The sequence below is a fragment of the Xiphophorus hellerii genome, chromosome 1 (assembly GCF_003331165.1).
Source record: "Xiphophorus hellerii strain 12219 chromosome 1, Xiphophorus_hellerii-4.1, whole genome shotgun sequence".
Taxonomy (NCBI): domain Eukaryota; kingdom Metazoa; phylum Chordata; class Actinopteri; order Cyprinodontiformes; family Poeciliidae; genus Xiphophorus; species Xiphophorus hellerii.
The window spans coordinates 25,030,127-25,051,697 of NC_045672.1; the positions used below are offsets into that span (position 1 = coordinate 25,030,127).

The 21,571-nt window shown below is 37.7% G+C and overlaps 1 protein-coding gene across 11 annotated transcripts in view; it reads right to left on the reverse strand.

The window, feature by feature from the left end:
* LOC116735708 (rap1 GTPase-activating protein 1-like) overlaps window positions 1-21,571 on the reverse strand; it is a 65,923-nt gene that overhangs the window by 34,619 nt on the left and 9,733 nt on the right. For all 11 annotated transcript variants that reach the window (XM_032588110.1, XM_032588188.1, XM_032588032.1 and 8 more), the window contains exon 2: window positions 6,541-6,576. In XM_032588110.1, the coding sequence (XP_032444001.1) occupies window positions 6,541-6,576 (36 nt within the window). The remainder of the gene's footprint in view (window positions 1-6,540; window positions 6,577-21,571) is intronic.

Below are 21,571 nucleotides of genomic sequence, written 5' to 3' on the forward strand. Positions count from 1 at the left end.
TCCTTAAAAAGCACGCCGAAATTTGGATGGGTTGATTGAGTGCTTTGAGCTTATAGATAAAAAAAAACATGATCTAATAAGAATGACCTGCCTAAAATCTGATTAAATTTAGCTGGAATTTTACCATGGATCAGTGCAGCGGGCTCATACCAATTCTGGGACAGATTACTCACATCATTTAAAAAAAAAAATAATAATATAAAAATAGAGAACGAAAAGACAGAGTCTAGTAGAGCTTTATGTTTTGCTCGTGTGGACATGGATAGTTGGTTTTAAACCGACAGCACCCTCCTGTTTCTGTGTCCTCTACCGAGACCCAGAGGTAATCCCTTCCGCCTGACCTCGCTATCAGGGATTCCCATCCCATTAGCCCGGTGAAATGGCCTCTGCTCCTTCCCTTCTGCTCGGATCCTTGGAGAATCACTGCCGTCCCAAAGTTTTCCCATCATTCAGCTCCTGTATCCTCGCCTCGCCGCTCAGTTTCAGCTTTTGGGAAGCTTTTCTCAATCAAAAAAGTGTTAGATAACATCCTTTGAGACTGAAGCTCAAATGCTGCTAAAGCTCACTGGATCCTGTAATTCCAAAGGGATTACAGCCAGACAAACAAAAGAGTCAGGATGTGTGCTCAATGTGAATCAAGTGTCAATGATTTATTGGAATTATATATATATATATACTGTATATATACTGTATATATTAAGTTTAATTAATTAACAAGTGCATGTTTGCTCGAGGAAAGATTTAATTAGTACTTGTGAGCCTTAGTGGAGGAGGGTTTGGGGACTGGGGTATGACAAACAGTAATGAGTCACAGGAGGCATGCTGCGAAACAGCTCTGAGCATCACCCCAGAAAAGTTTTCTTACTTCCTCTCCTTATGCACATAAAGAGCTTTTACAAAAGTGTTCATAACTTTGTAGTTTTTTGATCATTTATCACATTTTAGCCACAAATTTTCTGTAGTTTATTGGGGTTTTATGCAACAGGCCATGGATGTTAAAGCACAACTGAAGGAATGTTGCTTTATACGATTTAGTTTCTAACAGCTTTACATCTGAATAAATAAATATTTGCTCTTTCTAAACCAGAACCACACACATGGTAAAAAGTTCAGGCAGGGATCACTCACCCCTCGATGGTTCAGAGTCTGGTTATTAATTTTTAGCTAGCTTTACTGCATAGACACCCTATAGTCACACTTAGCTTACAGAAACAGCAGCAAGCCACCAAATTAACAAAAGCAAAACTGACCAATAAAATGTAATTTTAGGCCCATCCCAACAGACACACACACATGTGGACTACGTACAGGATGTTTTGACACATAAGACCTTTTTTGTCTCCACAATTTTGTTAATAATTTAGTTAAAGAGGGTTAAATAATAAAAAAAATCCCATAACTATTTCCTTTTTTTTTTTTACTTAAAGGAAAATCTCAAGGTACGCAGAACGCGTACAGCCATACAGCTGCAGGTGCTACTGGTCTGACTGTTTCTCAGATTAATATTCTTCTTGACTGGTCTGTCAAATTATTTGAAGAGTTACATCTTGGTTGGTTTGCACTTGTGCCACACTCTTTCCATTTTCCAATGAACTTTGCTCTATGAGATAAACAAACTTTGGGATAGTAATTTATAAAGTTACCGTGCTTTAAAACTTTATCAGCAAGGTTTTGACTGTGTGCCTTAATCTATTTAGTTTTGTTTCAGTTTGTTAGCTAATGTTAGCTAACAAACTGACTCTAAGTCTTTTTAAGTCTTTGTTAGCTAATGTTAGCTAACAAACTGAGGCCTTTAGAGAAGAGCTGGGTTTATACTGATATCAATTTACACACAAATTGACTTAATTTACCAATTACGGCCTTGGACAACCAGGATTTTACTTTGGGGTATGCAAGTAAATGGAACTGAATACAAATGGATGCCAAAATGTTTGAATTTGGCAGCGAATAATTTCTTCATCCATGTATCAATTTCCTTTTGCTTTATGCTTACGTACTACTCTGTAATTTAAATTTGCAATAAAATGCATTGATGTTTGTGGTTGTGGTTTTCCTTTAAGTAAAAAAAACTGGATGTTTTCCAGTTTGTTCATGACAAACTGGAAAACATCAAGAGATATTAACACTTTTTCACGCCACTTCCACTCCATGAACTAATAGAGTTACATAAATGTTTTACATTAAATAAATAAACCTAATTCTAAGTTTTCAAGCAGCATGACGTTAAAGGCTTTCCCTGCTGGGTTTAAATGCTTTAAAGCCTGCCTCTCCTTACTCCTAAACAAATTACCTGGTTTAATCAGGACATTTGCAAGGCAAAAAAGGAGTGCCAATCACATCCACACTAAAGTGAACTCTGCATCCCCACCAAGGTTTCTCTGCAGTTTGTCTGAGCCCTGCTGTGGCTTTGATTGTGATTGTTTTGACAATCGTGCAGCATTTGAACTAGATAATGAAACTATAAGGTTGATGTACTGTAAAGGATTTCAAGTCAAGCAGAAAGACAAAGTATGTTTATGGTAAAAAAGTTATTTTTAAAATTTGATCATTGACGTAATCAGGTCATATTGGAGGTCATTTAGCCAAACAACCGAACCAATAAAAGGTAATTGTATAGATTTCTTTTTTAGATTATTTTTTATCTTCTTAAGGAATCCAAAATCTTATGGGACTAAACTAAAATTTGTGGTTGCAATGATCAAAGGTAGATAATCTCAAGGGTTATGGATATATTTGTAAGAGCTTTTTCCTACAGAGCCCATCATAAAAGTTTAATATTTTTGCATATCTGATGGCAAAAGTAAAAAAAAATAAAAATAGTGCGGAATAATAACTAAATTGTCCTAAGACTATCATGGATTCATGTGGATTTCTATTTGCCTTCTTTGCAATTCTGCAAGCAGCTCCATCATAAAGTCTTCACAATCTCCCAGAGCACAAGTCTCCTATTTCTTAATAGCATTAGGATCTGAGCAGACGGGTTCCTTGCAACACTTTGCTGTCTTCTACTAGGTGTCTCCCACCTTGCAGGCATCAATTACTTTAATTTTCAGAGTGCTTGGCAGCTTCTTAGTGGAGCCCATTGGTTTTGATTGTTGAGGCGAGGTTTGCAAAATCAAATTATCTTTAAAGGCCTGGCTTTGCAAGGGAATATAAACAGTGTGGTGAGTTTGTTTTGGGTTTTTTTGTTTTGTTTTTTCATGGATTCATCAAAACCTGCAGCTCCTACCATGGGAAGCCATGTTTCATAACAAATACCTGTTTCTAATAGATGATGTTGATTCAAACACTCCCAGTTTAAAGTCTGTTTAGATTAAGAAACCCCTGGGACATTTCTGTCAAACAGATGTTTGCTATGGTGATATTGAAATTACAATCTGGTACTGGTGTGCAATACATATTAATTTCTTTTAATAAAGATAAACAGGGCATATGTTTTTTTTTTCTCGTTTGCGGTGGAAAAGATGAAACGTCCTTCAGCGCTCTGCCTTACCAGACCAGTCATTTCACATTTAATGTCAATAAACTGGCTCCAAAAGGAAAATAGTGTCCCCAAGAACATATCCTGAAGGACAGAGCCATCAATAAAGAGACAGGCCCTGTCTCCTAAATACCTGAGGATACCTTGTCTCAACTCAAGTCAAAACATCTCTGCAGTACAAACAAAAGTTTCTGCAGGTTAAGAGGAAAACTTTAAAACTGAAAAGCTGCAAAATTCCGATAACATAAATTTCAAATGTCCGGTCGGAGTCGTCTGGCTCTTATCTCCGCCTTCAGTAGCCGGCTGTCATCTGAGCTTTATGTTTTTTTAAAGACATCTGTTACTGGTGCCGGATGATGGATGACACGGCAGCACTTGGATTACTGAGACGAGCAGAACCAGGGGCGAGCTTGTCACTCCCGTGCTATATTTGGTCGGACAGCAGGAGACTCACAAGGAGAAAGTCTTGTCTTCATCGGCCTTGACAGCGTGCTCTCCCACCACGGTCGCTCTTTCAGACAGCTCAGCTAGATGCGCGCTGATCGGTGTGAACGAGTGAGCTGACACCTGTCACAACTGAACGTGTGGTAGGAAGAGGAATATTTGGAGACGGGGCAGTAAACATAAACACAGAGGTGTTTACAGTGACACCTACATGTAGTATCGATTAGCACAATCAGAGGGGTGAGGATTCTGAGGAATTGAATTTGAAGTCCATTCAAAAACAAGAATCCTTTGAAAATAGAAGATGGACTTTTTTTTTTTTACTTAAAAAAATAGGTCTGGACAGAAAGCGGCAGTATTTAACTTGATAAGTGATAAGAGAAAATCAGAGTTAGGACTTCCACCCAACCCATTAAGACGGATACTAACTTCTTAAGTCTTGTCTAAATTGTGCATTTCCAGCAAAAGTGACACCAAAAGGTTGGTCAAAAGTTAAGCCTATGCTTTTGGTAAGTTATCTGTGCTGAAGCACATGTATGGCAGCAGTGGCATCAGCAGAGCCCTTTCAAACACTAGGCAGGGAGTAACCAGCTCCAGTAATCCATCCATCATGCTTCAGGGACAAGGGGCCGGAGTGCACTTTGTGTCTGGATGTATGTTCATTTGTGCAGAGATAGAGAAGGAGAGAGGCCCCTCCGAGAACATCTCAGTGTAGCCATTATCCACACTAACCCTCCTCTCCCATTTCCTCCCATCGAGGGAGCTTAGCAAGACCGGATTACAACCAATTACAGGCCTCCCTGGAGAGCATGAAAACAGGGCTGGAGGATCATCTATTTATTGTGTATGACCCACCAGATGGGAGATGGTCATTTAACGTTTAATCAGCTATAAGACCCAGAAAACTGAACAATTCCTGACACTGAATACATGGAACAGATTAAGAACAATTACCCACTGAGAGCACATGTAGCATGCTGAGCTTTAGATTAGAAATTACAGTTCACAGTGAAACAAGGTCTCTACTTTCCTAAGCCTTACAGCTGCAGTATGTAACTTTTTAAAAATTATATTTTTTACATATCCTCCTCAACCTTGGTTTCTGCTATACACCAGCTAGGAGAAGCTGTTGTGAATGCTAATGCTAATTAGCATGGCCATTGATGATGGTGGAGATTTCCTAGGATGCTAAGTTGCTTCTTCACAATTAGCACATTAAACAGCAACTACATGAGGTTGAATGACAACGCTAAGGCCCTCCTGCTGGCTCTGATTGGTTGTAGTGGTGCATTTCTTCAGACGGCAATAGTAGCTCGGGGAGGAGGTGGATGAGATTGATCTTTTCACAGATTATCTGTCTCATCAACCCATCGGTGAAAAAATGGCAACCTCCATGGGTGAAAATATAACAAAAGATGTACATTTTTGAAGTAATTAGGAGTTTTGGCATATCACAAACAGCATTCTTTTATGCAATAGGAAAATTGCAACATATTTAGGCCAACATGTTCAACTAATCCTGGATCCTTTTAATGCTCAATTCTGATTTTTTGTGAAATCCGATTTTTTTTTGTTGTTGTAATTTTTATGTTATCTTGTTAATCTTATTTTTATATATATAGTTTTAACAATTTAAGACCTTTTTTGTGTGAACATTTGATGCTGCTGCTACACCTGAATTTCCTTTTTGAGCAACAGTAAAGTCTATTTCTATTCTTTTCTGTTCTAATTGAGGATGACTCTGTACACAGTAATCAGGCGGCTTAAACGTTGCCACAAACAACAAGTTTTGCAGTCACCTCTCCTCCTGTGAATCTGTTCCCATTACGGTAAAAGGTTATAGTGACACAGTGGAAAAGTGCCAACCAATCCATCCTGCAGTGTTCTCAGAATTTTAAAGAGAGACTCGTATTATCCTACTTTTCCTCTTTGATGTAAAGCAGACATGACCATCTCTCTTCTTCGAGTCATCTCATCCAGTCTTTTATCCTTCCCTCCCTCTTCATTCTTTTATCTCCTGTGCTGTTTTGTATTCAGTTTTCGATCTTCCTCTTTATCTCTATTGCCTTCTTTAGACACGATGCGGGCATTAGGTTTGAAGCAGATGCAGCTGACGGACAGTCAGGCTGTAGCCGGTGCAAACTGGGCCAGTCACTGAGTAATTCAGGCCTGGCTGTCAAGAGTGATCCCCCTCTATTGTATTCCAGTGGGAAGGTGTGATGATTTCTGTGGTAAAGTACCACTCAGTGGTACCGTCGCTGTGTTCCTGCAGCAGCGGTGGGTCGTGTGCATGCTCACATCCCTGTCGGCCTGTGTGTGTCACACACAGCTCTCTCTAACCTTGGCAGCTCTGCACAAACAGCAGCATGGACTGATCCGCTCTACCTTTCACAGCCTCATTCGTCTTACTTACAGTGGAGCTGGTGGACGGATCCACACATTCGTACATCACAAGGACAGTCTGAGTCACCGACACCGAACTCCACTCCAGAGAGACACAATGTTTTCAAACCGGGTTGGGTTTTCTTTTTAAAGGAACTTGTAAAACATAGCTTCCTTTTTCTGTTCAGAGTCCTGTCACAAAGTATTTAGATTGAAATTGATGAAGTACTCACCAAATACTTCTTGCCTTGGAGAAGGTCTTGTCCACTCTTTAAAAAAGCACAAAACAGAAACAGCATTACACTCTCTTTCAGATTATTTACCCTAAAATAGATTAAAAATAGCAGATGAAAAGTGCATTTAAAGGCTCTATTGTACGGAAGAGGATTAGGGACAATATTTCTAGACTTTCACCGCTCAGGGTGGCAGCATGTTGGAGTAGCTCTGTACTCATTCCTGGCTTTCTGTGGAAAATATTTCTTTTTTTTATTGACAACTGTTTCTTCTTGTTTTGGATGCCGTGTACCTGGACATTTTATTTCCCTCTGGAATCAATTAAGTATTTTTAAATTTTGAATTTAAATTTTTTGGGGGGGGAAAAAAACGTTTTTCACAGAATCAGAATTGTTTCAATTGTTTATGAACCATCAAATAAATCTAGCCAAGATTCAGGTCAGGATTCATACTTTAGTTAGGCTTTCAGTATAAATAAAGTGGAAGGTTACAAATCCTAACAAGGAAAGTGTAGTTATGTGATCCGTTTTATATATTAATGTTGGATTTTGACGTAAATTGACACAAAATTTTAATTCTGAGATTAAAGTCAGATTATATTTTTTCAGTGGCCGTAATCCTCTTCTGTACCACTTGAAGCAGTTCTTCAATAAAACTTTTTATTGACAGTCAATAGCACATTAGCATCACCTGCTGGCACATAAATTAACCCTGCAGAAAAGATTTCATGTGTCAGTTCAGATCAGCTGGAATGGTACATGGTTTTCTAAATTATTTACTATTAAAAATTTGGAAAGTGGCTTTGATTTACTGGGAGTATCAAGGAAGTGAAACAGGCGACTCCTGAAAGACTTGAGAAATGCTTTTGCATTGCACACATTTTAGCCAACCTCATCTGAAAAAGCTAAAATAGCTGCACTGAAGTGCCTCTTGCCATCTGTTGAAGTATCATTTTCAGGAATTAGATGCTGATTATTTCTCTGTTCTTTTTCTTTTTAAGACAAAGTGAATTTTATCCTGGTTGAGTTTTAGCTGTAAGGCTCATAACTCACTGTCAAGACAAGAAGAAATGTGTCATCTGTTCCTGAATCAGAGCCTAAATCTCATTATACTGATTGCTTTTGTGGCCTTTCATGGCCTCTGTCGCATCCCTCTTTTGTCTTCTCTGAGCTGTATGTGCAGGCGTGTGCCAAGATCCTCGGGCAGAGGTCTTTCTGCACTTGAAGTCAAGACCCCAAGGATCTGGTAAGACCTGCCAGAAGAAATCAGGTCAGACGAATCATTGCCCTCCTTTAAATCCCAACTTTAAGCATTTTCTCATTTGACAGCCTGTCCCGATTTCTATTTTCCTTATTCTGACACCAAACTGTTTATTTAATATCAGAATATTTTCAGCATCATCTTTTAGCAACCAGGCCTTCATATATTACATGCTTTGATTCATTTTTATGGCTTTTTTATTGTGATTTACTGATTAAATTCTTGACACAATTAGTTCACATTAATCTTCCGTCCCTGCTTTTTTTTAATTCTCAAATTGTTTTCTTCACTAGTTATTTTCATTATGTAAATGCATCCACAGCCAACAGACACTCTGTCCTGTGCTGCATTTTTTTTTAGTTTTGTAAATATCACATAATTAGGAACATCTATTTGATGCATAAATGGGGAAGATCCTGTAATCCTTTCATTATCTGTTTCAAAATGACACTACCAGAGAATGTCTATTTTTCTTTGATTGTCAAGAAGGATTTAATTGGAGTAATAAAACAAAATCCTCAAAACTCTCTTTGGTCTTTATATTGAAAAAAGCCATTTTTATAGCAAAAATTGGCTCTTTTATAGATTAATTGTTTTGTGAAACATTTCGTGGCTCTGCTTTTGATACATGTTCTATAAATATGGGTCAGTGTAACACCCACACCAGAAACAGTATCATAATTTAGTGTGGGAGACTTTGAAGGATGAAAATGTGAAACCACTTTCTGCCAATAGATGGCAGTACATGTGCAGAATAAAAAATCCCTCAGTCCTGAAGGATTAACTTTGTAAACCCCTCTAAAGCATTCTTTCATGTTTTTATCAACAGAAATGTCACATAGATAAAAACAGAGGAAACTTTCCTAATATTAACAGTCACTATGTGATAAAGGTGATTCATGGCTGCAGCTGCTGTAGCAAACATGCAGACGCGACACAATGAAAAGTGAATGTTGTTCATGTACTAAAATATCTGCATACTTAGAAAGCAAACCTATATAAAAATATTAAATAAAAGCTTTCTGGACAGAAGTCAGACTCTTCCTGTCACAAATCTAAACACCAACAACACAGTGCCACCTTGCTATGATCACTTTTTTAGTTTTGTGAGTTATGTTGTGGTGGATTTGTCTCGGAGCGTTGAACTAGTAATGAGTTGACTGTAGTCTGGAGGCACAATTCACTCGTTGTTGTGATGCTAACTTAGCAAAACAAGCCAAGGATAATATATTTTCCCTCTGTTTTCACACATTGAAACCCTAAGGAATATTCCAACAACTACAGACATAACAGTTCAACACTCGAATTAAGTGATGCAGTCTGCCATCACCACTTTGGAAACAATTTATATTTAAAAAAGTCAAACTGGATACTGAACTTTGGACAGATTTGGGACATATCTGGTTCTAACTTTAGTAGATTTTTCCAACTTTGAACATAGAAATTTTGACTAATTATTGCAAGTAAAACAACTCCAAAAATGAAAAAAAAAAGTACAGTCCAAATGACAGCTGGGTAACCAGAGCTGGGTGGTACAATAAAGCCCAGAATGATACTGCCGGCTAATTTAAATGTAAAATTATAAAATTCAACAAAGAAGTTAAAAACAAATGCAAAATGATTATGTTCTCATTTCCCTTTCATTAAAATTACAAGTCCAAGACTATTTATATCTTTTTCATAATCATAGGAAAAATATTTGTTGGCATTAAAGCAATTAAATCCTTCTTATAATTGTTGATCAGCTTTTTGCACCTTTCTACCGGTATCTTATAAATGTATTACTTGGGATGAACTCCAGGTTTTTCTTGGCATCACTGTAATATTTTGATCCTCCATAAATTCAGCTTCATGTCAAGACTCTGCCTGGACCTCTCCAAAATGTAATTATTTATTCCAGTTAGAAGAAAGATGTTGGTTTAAATCAAAAAGTATTTATTCTTAAATTTAAACCCAAACTCTTTCAGGAGACTGAATAATTTGGGGATTAGGTTGATTCGTAGTATTCATAAGCAGTGTTGTATAAAGTACTGAAATCTCAGAGTCAAGTAAAAGTACAAGTACCTCTCCAAAATATGACTTTGGTAAAAGTCGAAGTCACTGACTGAAATGTTACTTGAGTTAAAGTCTTAAAGTATCTGAAACTTCTTGTACTTAAGTATGGAAATTACTGTAAAAATGGATGTACTCAAGTAATGTAATGAAAAGTACAAGTAAAAAGTAAAACAAAGCAAATGCAGTTTGAATGACATTTTTTATATTTTGGTAAACTTGTCAAATACACTTAAAATAATGTACACAACCAAGTGCAGGCAAAATTAAACCTGCTAATAGATATACCTGCAGGCATCATTTAGTTAAGAAAATTAGGTGCTTTACCTATAGCACAAGGTTAACTTAACCTGCTTTACAACTGAACCAGCTTCTTAGTATACCCTCCAGGACAGAAAATACAAAGTTTTTGTAAGCCTTAAGTTTTCCCTTCAAGTAAGGTCAGTGCTGAAAATGAGAAAAATAAATAGTACAGAAAATGCGGCCAACATGAAGAAAAAGAGCTGTTACGATTACTCTACTTCACAAATCAGTGAATCAGTCAATGCTACAGTCAGTAGGTGGTGCACACAACTGGTCATTATGCAAAAGAAAAAAAGAATTGGGAGGGAAATGCAGCTTATTGGCATCTGTAAACCTGGTTTTGAACTTGCATGCCTTTCCTATATTCGTTAAATTTAGTCTAAATTGCTATTGCTATGGCTTCTGTCCCCCCTTGAACAGAGGAGTCTAGGTAGCCTGCTACAGTCAACATTAGGCCTAAGCTAAATACACCACGTGTGGAACTGAAACGATGCCAAACAAAGTTCATTTATGGTCAAGATTTCACAATACAGTAGTGCCTAGTGACCAAGCTATAGTTACTGAAACAGGAGGATTATAACCATTTCATAAGAAGTTACCTCGATGTGTTTCTTCAAGTTGGACGGGGAGTTTTTGTAAGATAGAATTTCCATGTGACTGCTACTGATTGCGAGACTTGCTTTGTGTTTAATGGGAGAAGCGAAACAGGTGTATCCTAATTAAAAGTAAAGAAATCAAGAAATGGCAAAAAATGTGGAATGAAGATAAGAAAGGAAGAAGATTATATGAAGTACAAAAGTCAGTTTGAATTCGAAGCATTAATGAACGAAACAGAAGAGAAGAAATAATAATTAGTAGATTAAGAGTAGGTCATACCTACTTAAATGACATGCTTTATAAAATAGGGAGGAAAAATAATGATAAATGTGAGAGATGTGGAGAGAAAGAAAATGTAGAACACATATTGATGAACTGTAAGTCAAATGAACTCGAAAGGGAAGAATTAAAGAGAATAGTTAGAAATATGGGGCATGAATGGAATCTTAAAGGTATATTAGGAAATGAAGGAAACATAACAGATATTCACAAATTAAGGAAAGCATTGTTTATTTATCTTAAGAATACAAAATTAAAAAGTAGAATTTAATAGATATGAAGTAATGCTTCTACACACTCATGTACAGTAGGTGGCGGTATGCACCTTAAAGTTGCTTGTGATCCGCCATAATAGAAAAGAAGAAGAAGAAGAAGTATCCTATTGGTGGTGATGAACAAGCCCAGGCAAGCAGGCTACGGACTTTGTTCGGTAGCCTACTTGCTACTTGCTAATCAGTAGGTGGGGTCAAAACACTTGCGTTTCTCTCTCTCGCTTTTTTGTAACGAGTAACTAAACCACACATTGAAAATGTATCGGAGTAAAAGTACGCAATTAAGTTCGGAAATATAGTGAAGTAAAAGTGAAAGTCATCAAAAATTTTCATACTCCAGGAAAGTATGAAGTACTCCAAAATATACTTAAGTAAAGTAGTGAAGTATTTTTACTTCGTTACTATACAACACTGTTCATAAGATTAAAATGTTGATCTTCTGAGTCAGATTCTAATGGAAAAGTTGATAGTCTCCAACAAAATTCTACTTTTATTGGGGCCTGCCATGCAAAGCAATGGCAGGAACCTATTACTATTGTCGGAGAAAGTGTTTCTTTCTTCTTCTTTATTTTTCTTCCGTAACCGTTAATGCGGCTCGTACCGCTGGGTGCACACCTACAAATGAGGTATCAAAACGTGCAGAAAATTCACGCCATTCCAGCTATTACTTTTGGTGGGATTTGGGCTTAACGTGGCGACATAATTCGCAAAAAACTACGAAAAAAACCCCATTATAAGTCAATGGGAAAAATCCTAGAAATACCCTATTTTTGAGGATTTTCTGTGTCGTCACTAATTCACGTAGAAATGCCATTCAAATTTCATTTTGTAGATACGTCTGTGATCTCTTCCAAAGTGAAGACGGCTCGTCGATACCAGTTACGGTTTGTCCACAATTTGCCTCTAAGCGACCCAAAGTTTCTCATTTTTCCTAAAGTTAGAGTGCGTCTCTGGCTGCTTAGAGTGAGAGATGAAGACAACTTTTTCAGCCCAAATCATTTTTGAAATCGCCATCACGCCCACAAATATCGCACGATTAGTATCAAAATCGGTCCTGACATTGATACGCCTGTCTGCTCCGGTAAAATGTTTTCGAAATTTATCTAGACCGTACGGTTTTCTGTCACGGTGCTTCAGAGCAAAGTCATGCGACAGGATTTTCTGAGGCTGTCTGAGGCTCTCTCCCATGTATTTGAATAGAATTTCAGATCTGGGCACAACATTTCTTTCTCTCATCGCTGTAAATGCTCTGAGTGAGGTACAGATATGAATCTCGGGACTATAGCAGAAGACACATTGCCCTCTCATACGCTCGAAACGCTTTTCGAATATGTATTACGGTTCCCGAACACGAAGGATTTGTTTCCAATGCTTTTTTTCAGTAAAACGTGTAGGCTCAAACACACAATTGTGTGTTTGAGCATGTATGACTCACAGCTCACACCTGCTGAGACCATTATTTACCATGGCAACGGAACTCAAGAGGCTATTGGCTGGTGGTCAGGACTACAAATACGCATCGCTGTAGTTCTATCTATCCTCAGTTGAAACAGATCAGGACTGAACTGGCCTTTAGAACTACTTGCTGCTATGGGCTGTATATAACTGATTTAACTCAGTAACTGTTACACATGGGATTAGTTTGGAACTTTAAAATTAAGCATGCTGAACATTTCAAAATAAAAGCCTTGAATATTTTACATGACGTAATTGCTCTTTTTGGCCGTATATGACTTTTTCATCCAAAGCAATGTTACACATGGGATTAGTTCGGAACGTTAAAATGGAGCATAGTAATAATTTCAAAATAAAAGCCTTGAATATTTTTACATCAGCTAATTGCTGTTTTTGGCTTTATGTGACTTTTTCATCCAAAGCACTGTTACACGTGGTATTAGTTTGGCCCTCTGAAATGAAGCATACTGAAAATTTCAAAATAAAAGCCTTGCATATTTTTACATCATGTAATTGCTTTTTTTGGCCGTATATGACTTTTTCATACAAAGCACTGTTACACATGGGATTAGTTTGGAACTTTAAAATGGAGCATAATAATAATTTCAAAATAAAAGCCTTGAATATTTTTACATCATGCAATTGCTGTTTTTGGCTTTGTATGACTTTTTCATCCAAAGCACTGTTACACATGGGATTACTTCGGAACTTTAAAATGGAGCATAATAATAATTTCAAAATAAAAGCCTTGAATATTTTTACATCATGTAATTGCTCTTTTTGGCTTTATTTGACTTTTTCATCAATTTCAAAATAAAAGCCTTGAATATTTTTACATGACGTAATGAAGCATACTGAAAATTTCAAAATAAAACCCTTGAATATTTTTACATGACATAATTGCTCTTTTTGGCTTTATTTGACTTTTTCATCCAAAGCACTCTTACACGTGGTATTAGTTCAGAACTTTAAAATAAAGCATACTGCAAATTTCAAAATAAAAGCCTTTAATATTTTTACATCAGCTACTTGTGTTTTGAGCATTATATAACTATTTTAACCCAAGGACTATTACACATGGGATTAGTTTGGCCCTTTGAAATGAAGTTTAACAAAACTTCCAAAAATAAAAGCCTTGAATATTTTTACATCATGTAATTGCTCTTTTTGGCTTTATTTGACTTTTTCATCAATTTCAAAATAAAAGCCTTGAATATTTTTACATCATGTAATTGCTCTTTTTGGCTTTATTTGACTTTTTCATCCAAAGCACTCTTACACGTGGTATTAGTTCGGAACTTTAAAATGAAGCATACTGAAAATTTCAAAATAAAAGCCTTGAATATTTTTACATCAGCTACTTGTGTTTTGAGCATTATATAACTATTTTAACCCAAGGACTATTACGCATGGGATTAGTTTGTCCCTTTGAAATGAAGTTTAACAAAACTTCCAAAATAAAAGCCTTGACAACATTTTAAATCGTACCGAATGGTGCACGTCCACCTCGCTTAACGTTCTTGCGGTTCTCCGCGTGCCACTGATTACGTCGCGGCGTTCTTTAGCGTCGATGCCGATTTGTAGTGACGACGCCGTGCCCAAACCCCACGGGCGCGCCTCGGCAGGCCCCGGCTAAATTTCTTCCGAAATTTTCTAGTTGACCGTTTGCAACTACGTCACTTAATCACTCGACGCGCCATGACGGACGTCAGAATAAGGGACCATAGTATTGAACAAAGCGACAGAAATAGTTTTCCCAAGTTATTTTTGCCAGTTTAACCTTGGTTTCTGCTTGTTTAAGTCTGAGTCTGTGAACGTAAATCACCTGGTTGGGGCTCAAAGACGGCGGGATTTACAAATGTTTGAAACAGCTAGCTTAGAAACCGACCTATATCTCCTCACTCCTGACGTGTTGATCAAATTACCGACTTTGCCTGAATTCACACCACATTATTTATGTCACTATGTCATAAACAGCGTTTCCCCTGTAACAGTCATTATACTGCTTGGTTCCTAGACATGAGTAGGTATCACCACAAGGGGGCGCCTATTCCCTTTTTCTTTTGTTGTACTATTGTACAGAGTAAGAACTCGTCTTCCATGTGGTGTAGAGGAGATCATCGGTGATGATGAGGTGCAGAGCGGTGAATTATCATTTCTTTTCTCATGTATGAGACTGTAATGTTAGTACCGTGGAGACCTGGCTTTACATGGACGAAGTGAAAATAAAGCGACAGTGTGGAAAACTTCAACAGTGCGTCCTGCTGTTTTGGGTTAGAGTGGCTAACCACCATTGCTAACTCCTTCTCCAACCTCTCACCGCACCGTCACACCCTTAAACCGCAGCAGCCTTAAAACATACAAAAAACGAGATGCTAACCAGCTTTGTTCATTCATGCTAGGCTAACATGACGGGGCGGCACAGTCTCCATGGTTACCAATGGTTAGATACGTCTTCTTCATAATGCTATATTTGATATCTTTCTAATTAAAAAAAATATATGAACGTTAGTCATATATTATTATTTATTATTATTATTATATTGTTATTTTGACGTAAAGTTTCAGCAGTAAATTTATTTGTACTTCTGAAAGCTTGTATCGCATTAAACTAGTGGCAAAATAAGCACTGTACAATGCCTATATGGAAACATGTTCTTTTAGTGCTTTGATGTATAAAAAACTGAAGAAAGAAAAAAATCAGCAAATCCCATCATTTCCTGACTTGCAACTCAGAAGTAGAGTCATTTCCAGTTCTGAGTTTCAACTTACAAGACAAATTTGAAGGGAAGGCAGTACTAACTGGTAGCTAAACAAACGTACTACAAAGTGCTATAAAGGTAAATGGTCTGCCTTTATAGCAATTTCATATCTGCTGATCACACCAGCAACTTTTATACCTGTTAGCTAAAGCAATGTGCCATTTCTACTCTTTATTCTTAAACAGACTGACTGAATTTATTTATTTTTTGTTATTTTAATGGAGGCTCATATGATGATTAAAAATGGAGAGGTTAAATGGGGTTAAGTGTATGTTGAGACCTTCAAATTAACAGATCATCTGTCTTCATGTTGAGACACAGAACCCTGTGGCTCAACATCTACGTCTGTATATTTATTATAAAACAGAAGTAATAATCAGGCCATAATATGGAGATATGTTGTGTTGAAATGAAACATATTTTTGTTCTGCAAGAGCAACTTTCTTTTTCAAGGGAAAAGGAAAGTGAAATATGAAGTCAATCATTCAAACTTTTGTAACTATTTCTACTTATTACCTAAAAGAAGTGGAATGAAAGGAATGCAAAGAACAATAGTAACGGCAAAAACTGGCTTCTAATTTATTCATTCAACAATAACAAACAAAACCGCAGCCAATCACAATAAACCCAAAAAGAGGAGACACTGGAACCAAAAGTAAAAAACAAAGTTAGGACTTCTCCTTTTCTGGTGAGAAATTTGCAAAAGAATAAAATGAAAGCTTAAAACTTCCTCCTTATCGGAAAACAGAGTTAGTTACAGGAAACAGGGCCTGGAGCCAGGTACGAGGGGAACTGAAGTCTGGAGAGAAAGTTTGTTTTTGCATGAATCACTTGCAAAAACATTTTTCTGAACTTCTTCCTCTGCTGCTCATCCCTTCTCAAGTTTTACGAAATTCCCATAAAATGAGATCAAGCAGGGTGTGCCGGGAATAAAGAACGAGGCTCCAAGCGGGAATATCAAAATCTTTGGAGCAAATATTAAATAAACAGTTTGAGTGAGTAGAAAAACATAAAACTCAGCAGTTGAGACAGAGGAGAGATACTGCTGCACAAATGATTTGCCAGTGAAAGTAGGTTCTAGATAACAGGTATTATATATAAGGTGTTTAAATAAATGATAAAAGTCTTCCTATCCCTTGAATGTGCTCACATACATCACATTTAAAGCTACAATCTATTGAATTTATGCACAAAGCATAACTCTGGAGTTATGCTTTGTGCTGCACTATTCTGAAAATGTTTTTTTTATTATTATTATTTACTACTTCTTTTTAGTTAACTTTATGCAATTCGCAATTCTCATCTGCAATTTGCTTTTTCAGGACACCAGTCACATAAAAAAGTGTGATTTTTACTGCACAGAGTATCTGAGGTAATCATATTTTCTAATTTATTCATATTTACTGATGCTCTCATTGAACAAACGGTGGAGGAAAAAAAGCTAAACTATCCATCTAGAAAATGTGGACAGTTTGGGGGGTTTTAAGATCATTAATTGTAATTTATTGTGACAACGATAAATCAAAATTCTAATCATAACACATGGTTTTTAACGTATTTCTAAATATAAAAATCTGAAAAGTGTCACATACTTTTTCTATTTGCCTGTAATTACTCAGAAAGAGATTCATAATAGATTCTCAGTTGGTTTTTGATCTGGACTTTGACTAGGCCATCCTAACATCTGAATGTGACTTGATCTAAACCTTTCCACTGTAGCTCTGGCTGTAGTTTCATTGTCAGCTATTGTCCATGTTTTTATGTAAGGGGAGAAGTTTGATCTAATTTGATTTTATATGTTTGCTTTCTGCTCTGTCTCTCTTTTTATGGTAATTAGTTGCACTAAAAACACTTTTGTATTTGAAAAAAAAAATTTAAGTTAAGAACCATATTTATTTTTCCAGTAAACATGCATAATTTATTTTGCAGTTGTAATGTGAAAAGCTGTGAAAAAGTGTAAGTTATGTGAATACTTCTGTAATAAAGTGGAATTTATACCATATTATACGGAAAGTCAAATGGGTTCATATAATCTGCGTTTTGAGTAAAGTTTTTACACCTAATCCCATTGGGAGATGTAATAATAGTCCACATAAATGACAACATTTTAAAAGCTTAGCAATACATACAAATATTACACCAAAATTTGTAATTCCTCCTTGCTCTTAAGGTATCAGCCTACCCAGTGGTAGTCATGGAAACAAACATCCAGGAGGGATGAGAAAGCTCAAGGAGAGACCCACCAGTGTCAACAGCTGTGGCACTTTACAAGAAAGTAGGTCCACTTCATCTGCATGAGATTTCCTCCCTCTCTCTGCAAACTTTTTTTTAACATTTCCCTCACTTTAAAAATTAGCCGAGGCCATTAGTGCGTATCAAATCAGCGACATTGCTCACAGCAAGCAAATCCAGCCCGAAGAAATCCAGCTTAAAAATCACGACTCATTACTCGGACATAAATCTGGCGCTGCGGCATGTTCCTTCAGGATTTTTCTAACCCAAAATGTAAGAAACACTGTAAACAGATCATAACCTAACTAAACTTTACCCAATCATCCTGGGACTTTGGACCTTTTCATAAATCATCAGTTGCTAACTAAGGCTACGTTCACACTGCAGCCTGAAGTGACCCAAACAGCCTGAAAGTGTCCCGCATGCACAGTAGAGGGCGCAATAACGTCACACGAACAGACTGTGCTCAGAGTTTTTCTAACCGCGATAAAAAAAAGAAGTGCTTAATGTTTGTGGGAGTAAACATGGATTCTAACAGTGGAGCATAGCTTACGATGTTAAAGTTGTTGTCCAAGCAGAGCAGCACATTAACAACTTAATCCTCATTATCTTCCGTCATGGTTGTTGTTTTTCTTCCCGTTTTCGCGCATCAGGACGCAGAGTAGTGACGTTTGTCGAGTATCAATGACGTTCACATACGTATCGGATATCCAAGTGGCCTGGTTCAGGCTGCCATGAAAATTATTTTTCTTCCAATACAGAAAATGTGCAAATTTTCCTACAGCATATAGGGACATTATAGAAAAAGAAAGTATTAAATTTCTGCCAAAAAAAACCCCAACATTTTGAGAGTAATGTCAGAAATTTTCTAGAAAAAAACATGGACATTTCTGAATTTCAATCGTCGAAAAATTTCTACTTCCCGGAGAAGGCACTCTACCCTTCTCCGGGTCAGGGGGGGTGTCCTGCCCCAAGTGGAGGAGTTCAAGTATCTTGGGATCTTGTTCACGAATGAGAGAAGAAGGGAGCGGGAGATCGACAGGCGGATTGGCGCAGCGTCTGCCGTCAAGCGGGCGCTGTACCGGTCCGTCGTGGTGAAGAGAGAGCTGAGCCAAAAAGCGAAGCTCTCGATTTACCGGTCGATCTACATTCCCACCCTCATCTATGGTCATGAGCTTTGGGTCATGACCGAAAGAACGAGATCGCGGATACAAGAGGCCAAAATGGGTTTTCTCCGGAGGGTGTCTGGGCTCTCCCTTAGAGATAGGGTGAGAAGCTCAGTCATTCAGGAGGGACTCAGAGTAGAGCCGCTGCTCCTTCACATTGAGAGGAGCCAGTTGAGGTGGCTCGGGCATCTGGTCAGGATGCCTCCTGGACACCTCCCTGGTGAGGTGTTCCGGGCACGTCCCACCGGGAGGAGGCCCAGAGGAAGACCCAGGACACGCTGGAGGGTCTATGTCTCTCGGCTGGCCTGGGAACGGCTTGGGATTCCCCCGGAGGAGCTAGAAGAAGTGGCCGGGGAGAGGGAAGTCTGGGCCTCCCTTCTGAAGCTGCTACCCCCGTGACCCGACCTCGGATAAGCGGAAGAAGATGGATGGATGGATGGATGAAAAGTTTCTATAAATTTTCTGAGATTAATCAGAAAATTTCTGAGTCTTTGGCAGAAATGTACTCCTTTTTTCCATCTACCATTTCCCTAATACATTGTTGTAAAAATCCCTTTCACGTTTTGGCTCTACAGTAAGTATCGGGCGTCTTTATTTGCTTGATTTTAGTTGGATTTTTTTGGCCCGCAACTACAGTTGAGTCTACAGTTTTGTCCCACGTGACAAAAAGTTTGGACACCCTTGATCTACTGTAAACTTATGAACTGTAAAGGATGGATGAATGTATCTGATTAATCTCAGTTCTATCCTAATGAAGATACTCAGAGAAGTTTCAACTCCAGATAAGATACTGACTTCTCATAAATTCTCAACAAAAAAAATCTGACCTCCCTCTTTAAGAAAATAACCTTTTAATGAAGTTTACATCCTAATTTCAAACAGCAGAAAACATGTGAGAAAGTGTGAACATTGTTTTTAGCGGATGTTACTGAGCATGACGCCTTAGTGTTTTATTGAACGGACTGATTCAGACAGAAAGTAGGAGACAGCCCAATTCTCCAGGCAACACTTCTCCCTGGTTCTGGATAAAAATATGTGTCGACAGCAAAAACACAGAAAGTGCAGCACAACAGTGGGGAAAGGGAAGTTTGACAGGAGAATAAGGGGGTGGGGATGCAAACCCTGACAGAGAAATGACCAATCATGTGATCTCGCTTCACTTCACACAAATGGCAGACTCCTGTGGTCACATGTCCTACATCACATTTATACAGACTGTATCTTTCTGTGCTGTCTATAGCAATAAATGACATCCTGAAATATCCATCCATCCGTTTTCTGAACACCGTTGTCCCTTAGAGGGATCGGGAGGTGCTGGTGCCTATCTCCAGTTAACATTCTGGGCGAGAGGCGGGGTCACCCTGGACAGGCCGCCAGTCTGTGGCAGGGCAACACAGAGACATACAGGACAAACAACCATGCACACACACGCTCACACCTAGGGAGAATTTAGAGAGGCCAATTAACCTAACAGTCATGTTTTTGGACTGTGGGAAGAAGCCGGAGTACCTGGAGAGAACCCAAACTCCACATGCAACACATGCAAACTCCATGCAGAATGACCCTGGACTTGGAATCGAACCCAGGACCTTCTTGCTGCAAGGCAACAGTGCTACCAACTGCGCCACTGTGCAGCCCACATTACATACATTTATGTAATTCTTTAGCAGTCCATGGCAAATGTTGTAAGTTTAATTTAAAAGCAGCTTAACCAGGGTTATAGTTTAGTTTTATTTTGTCGTGACTTTTTTGTTTGTCAAACTCGTTTTCATTTTGGGTCATATCAAGAATCTGAATACACTTAACGGGCTGGTTGTTCCAGAATGTATTGATAAACCCCATTAAACTGTTAGAATATCAATAAATACATGTTTGTTTCAGCATTCAGAAAGTGTTTCTTAATCATTTTTTTTGTAATCAAAATCACAGATTTTGTGGTGCTAATTTAGAAGCATTTGTAAGGATTTCTTGCGATATTTGCACTAATGTATGATATTAAACGTGACTTTTTATTAATCGCCGTATCGGTCACGGATTATAACTTGACATCAAGTAAGGCTCAGACAGCAGTCACTTAAATCCAATGTTTATGACTAATTCTGAGAGAAAATTGCAGTAAAATCTGAAAACATTTGCGGATCTGTTGATTCTATGTGAATTTTGTGGAATGGTTAAAACCTGCAGCGACTTATTGATGTAATCTGGAGCCTAGAGGGCAACATAAAGAGCTGCAGCGGGCCAGATCCGGCCCTCAGGCCTTCAATTTGACACATGTGGTCTAATTCATTTAGCTTTAATTAGTCAGAATATGTTTATTAGTTTTTATTAATTAAATACTAAATATAGTTTATTTTTTCTTCAGTTTTTAAGTTATTGTAATCTTTTTAGGCGCAGAATTCAAAAAGGTCAAAGTATTGTATTATGATTATATTTACATCGATTGGGCTCAACAGAAAATCCCATTTTCAAAAAGATATATTAAATTATCGCTGAACAACTGACTGACTGGTGTTTCCTCACAACTTTTGCTGTTGCCATTTTGTGGATTAGTGCTGACAAATGACATAAGCTGCTTGTGTACCAAAAAAAACATCTATTTAAATTTGAAAGGCTAATAAAAAAATTGATAAACACAAAAAATGAAGGATAGTA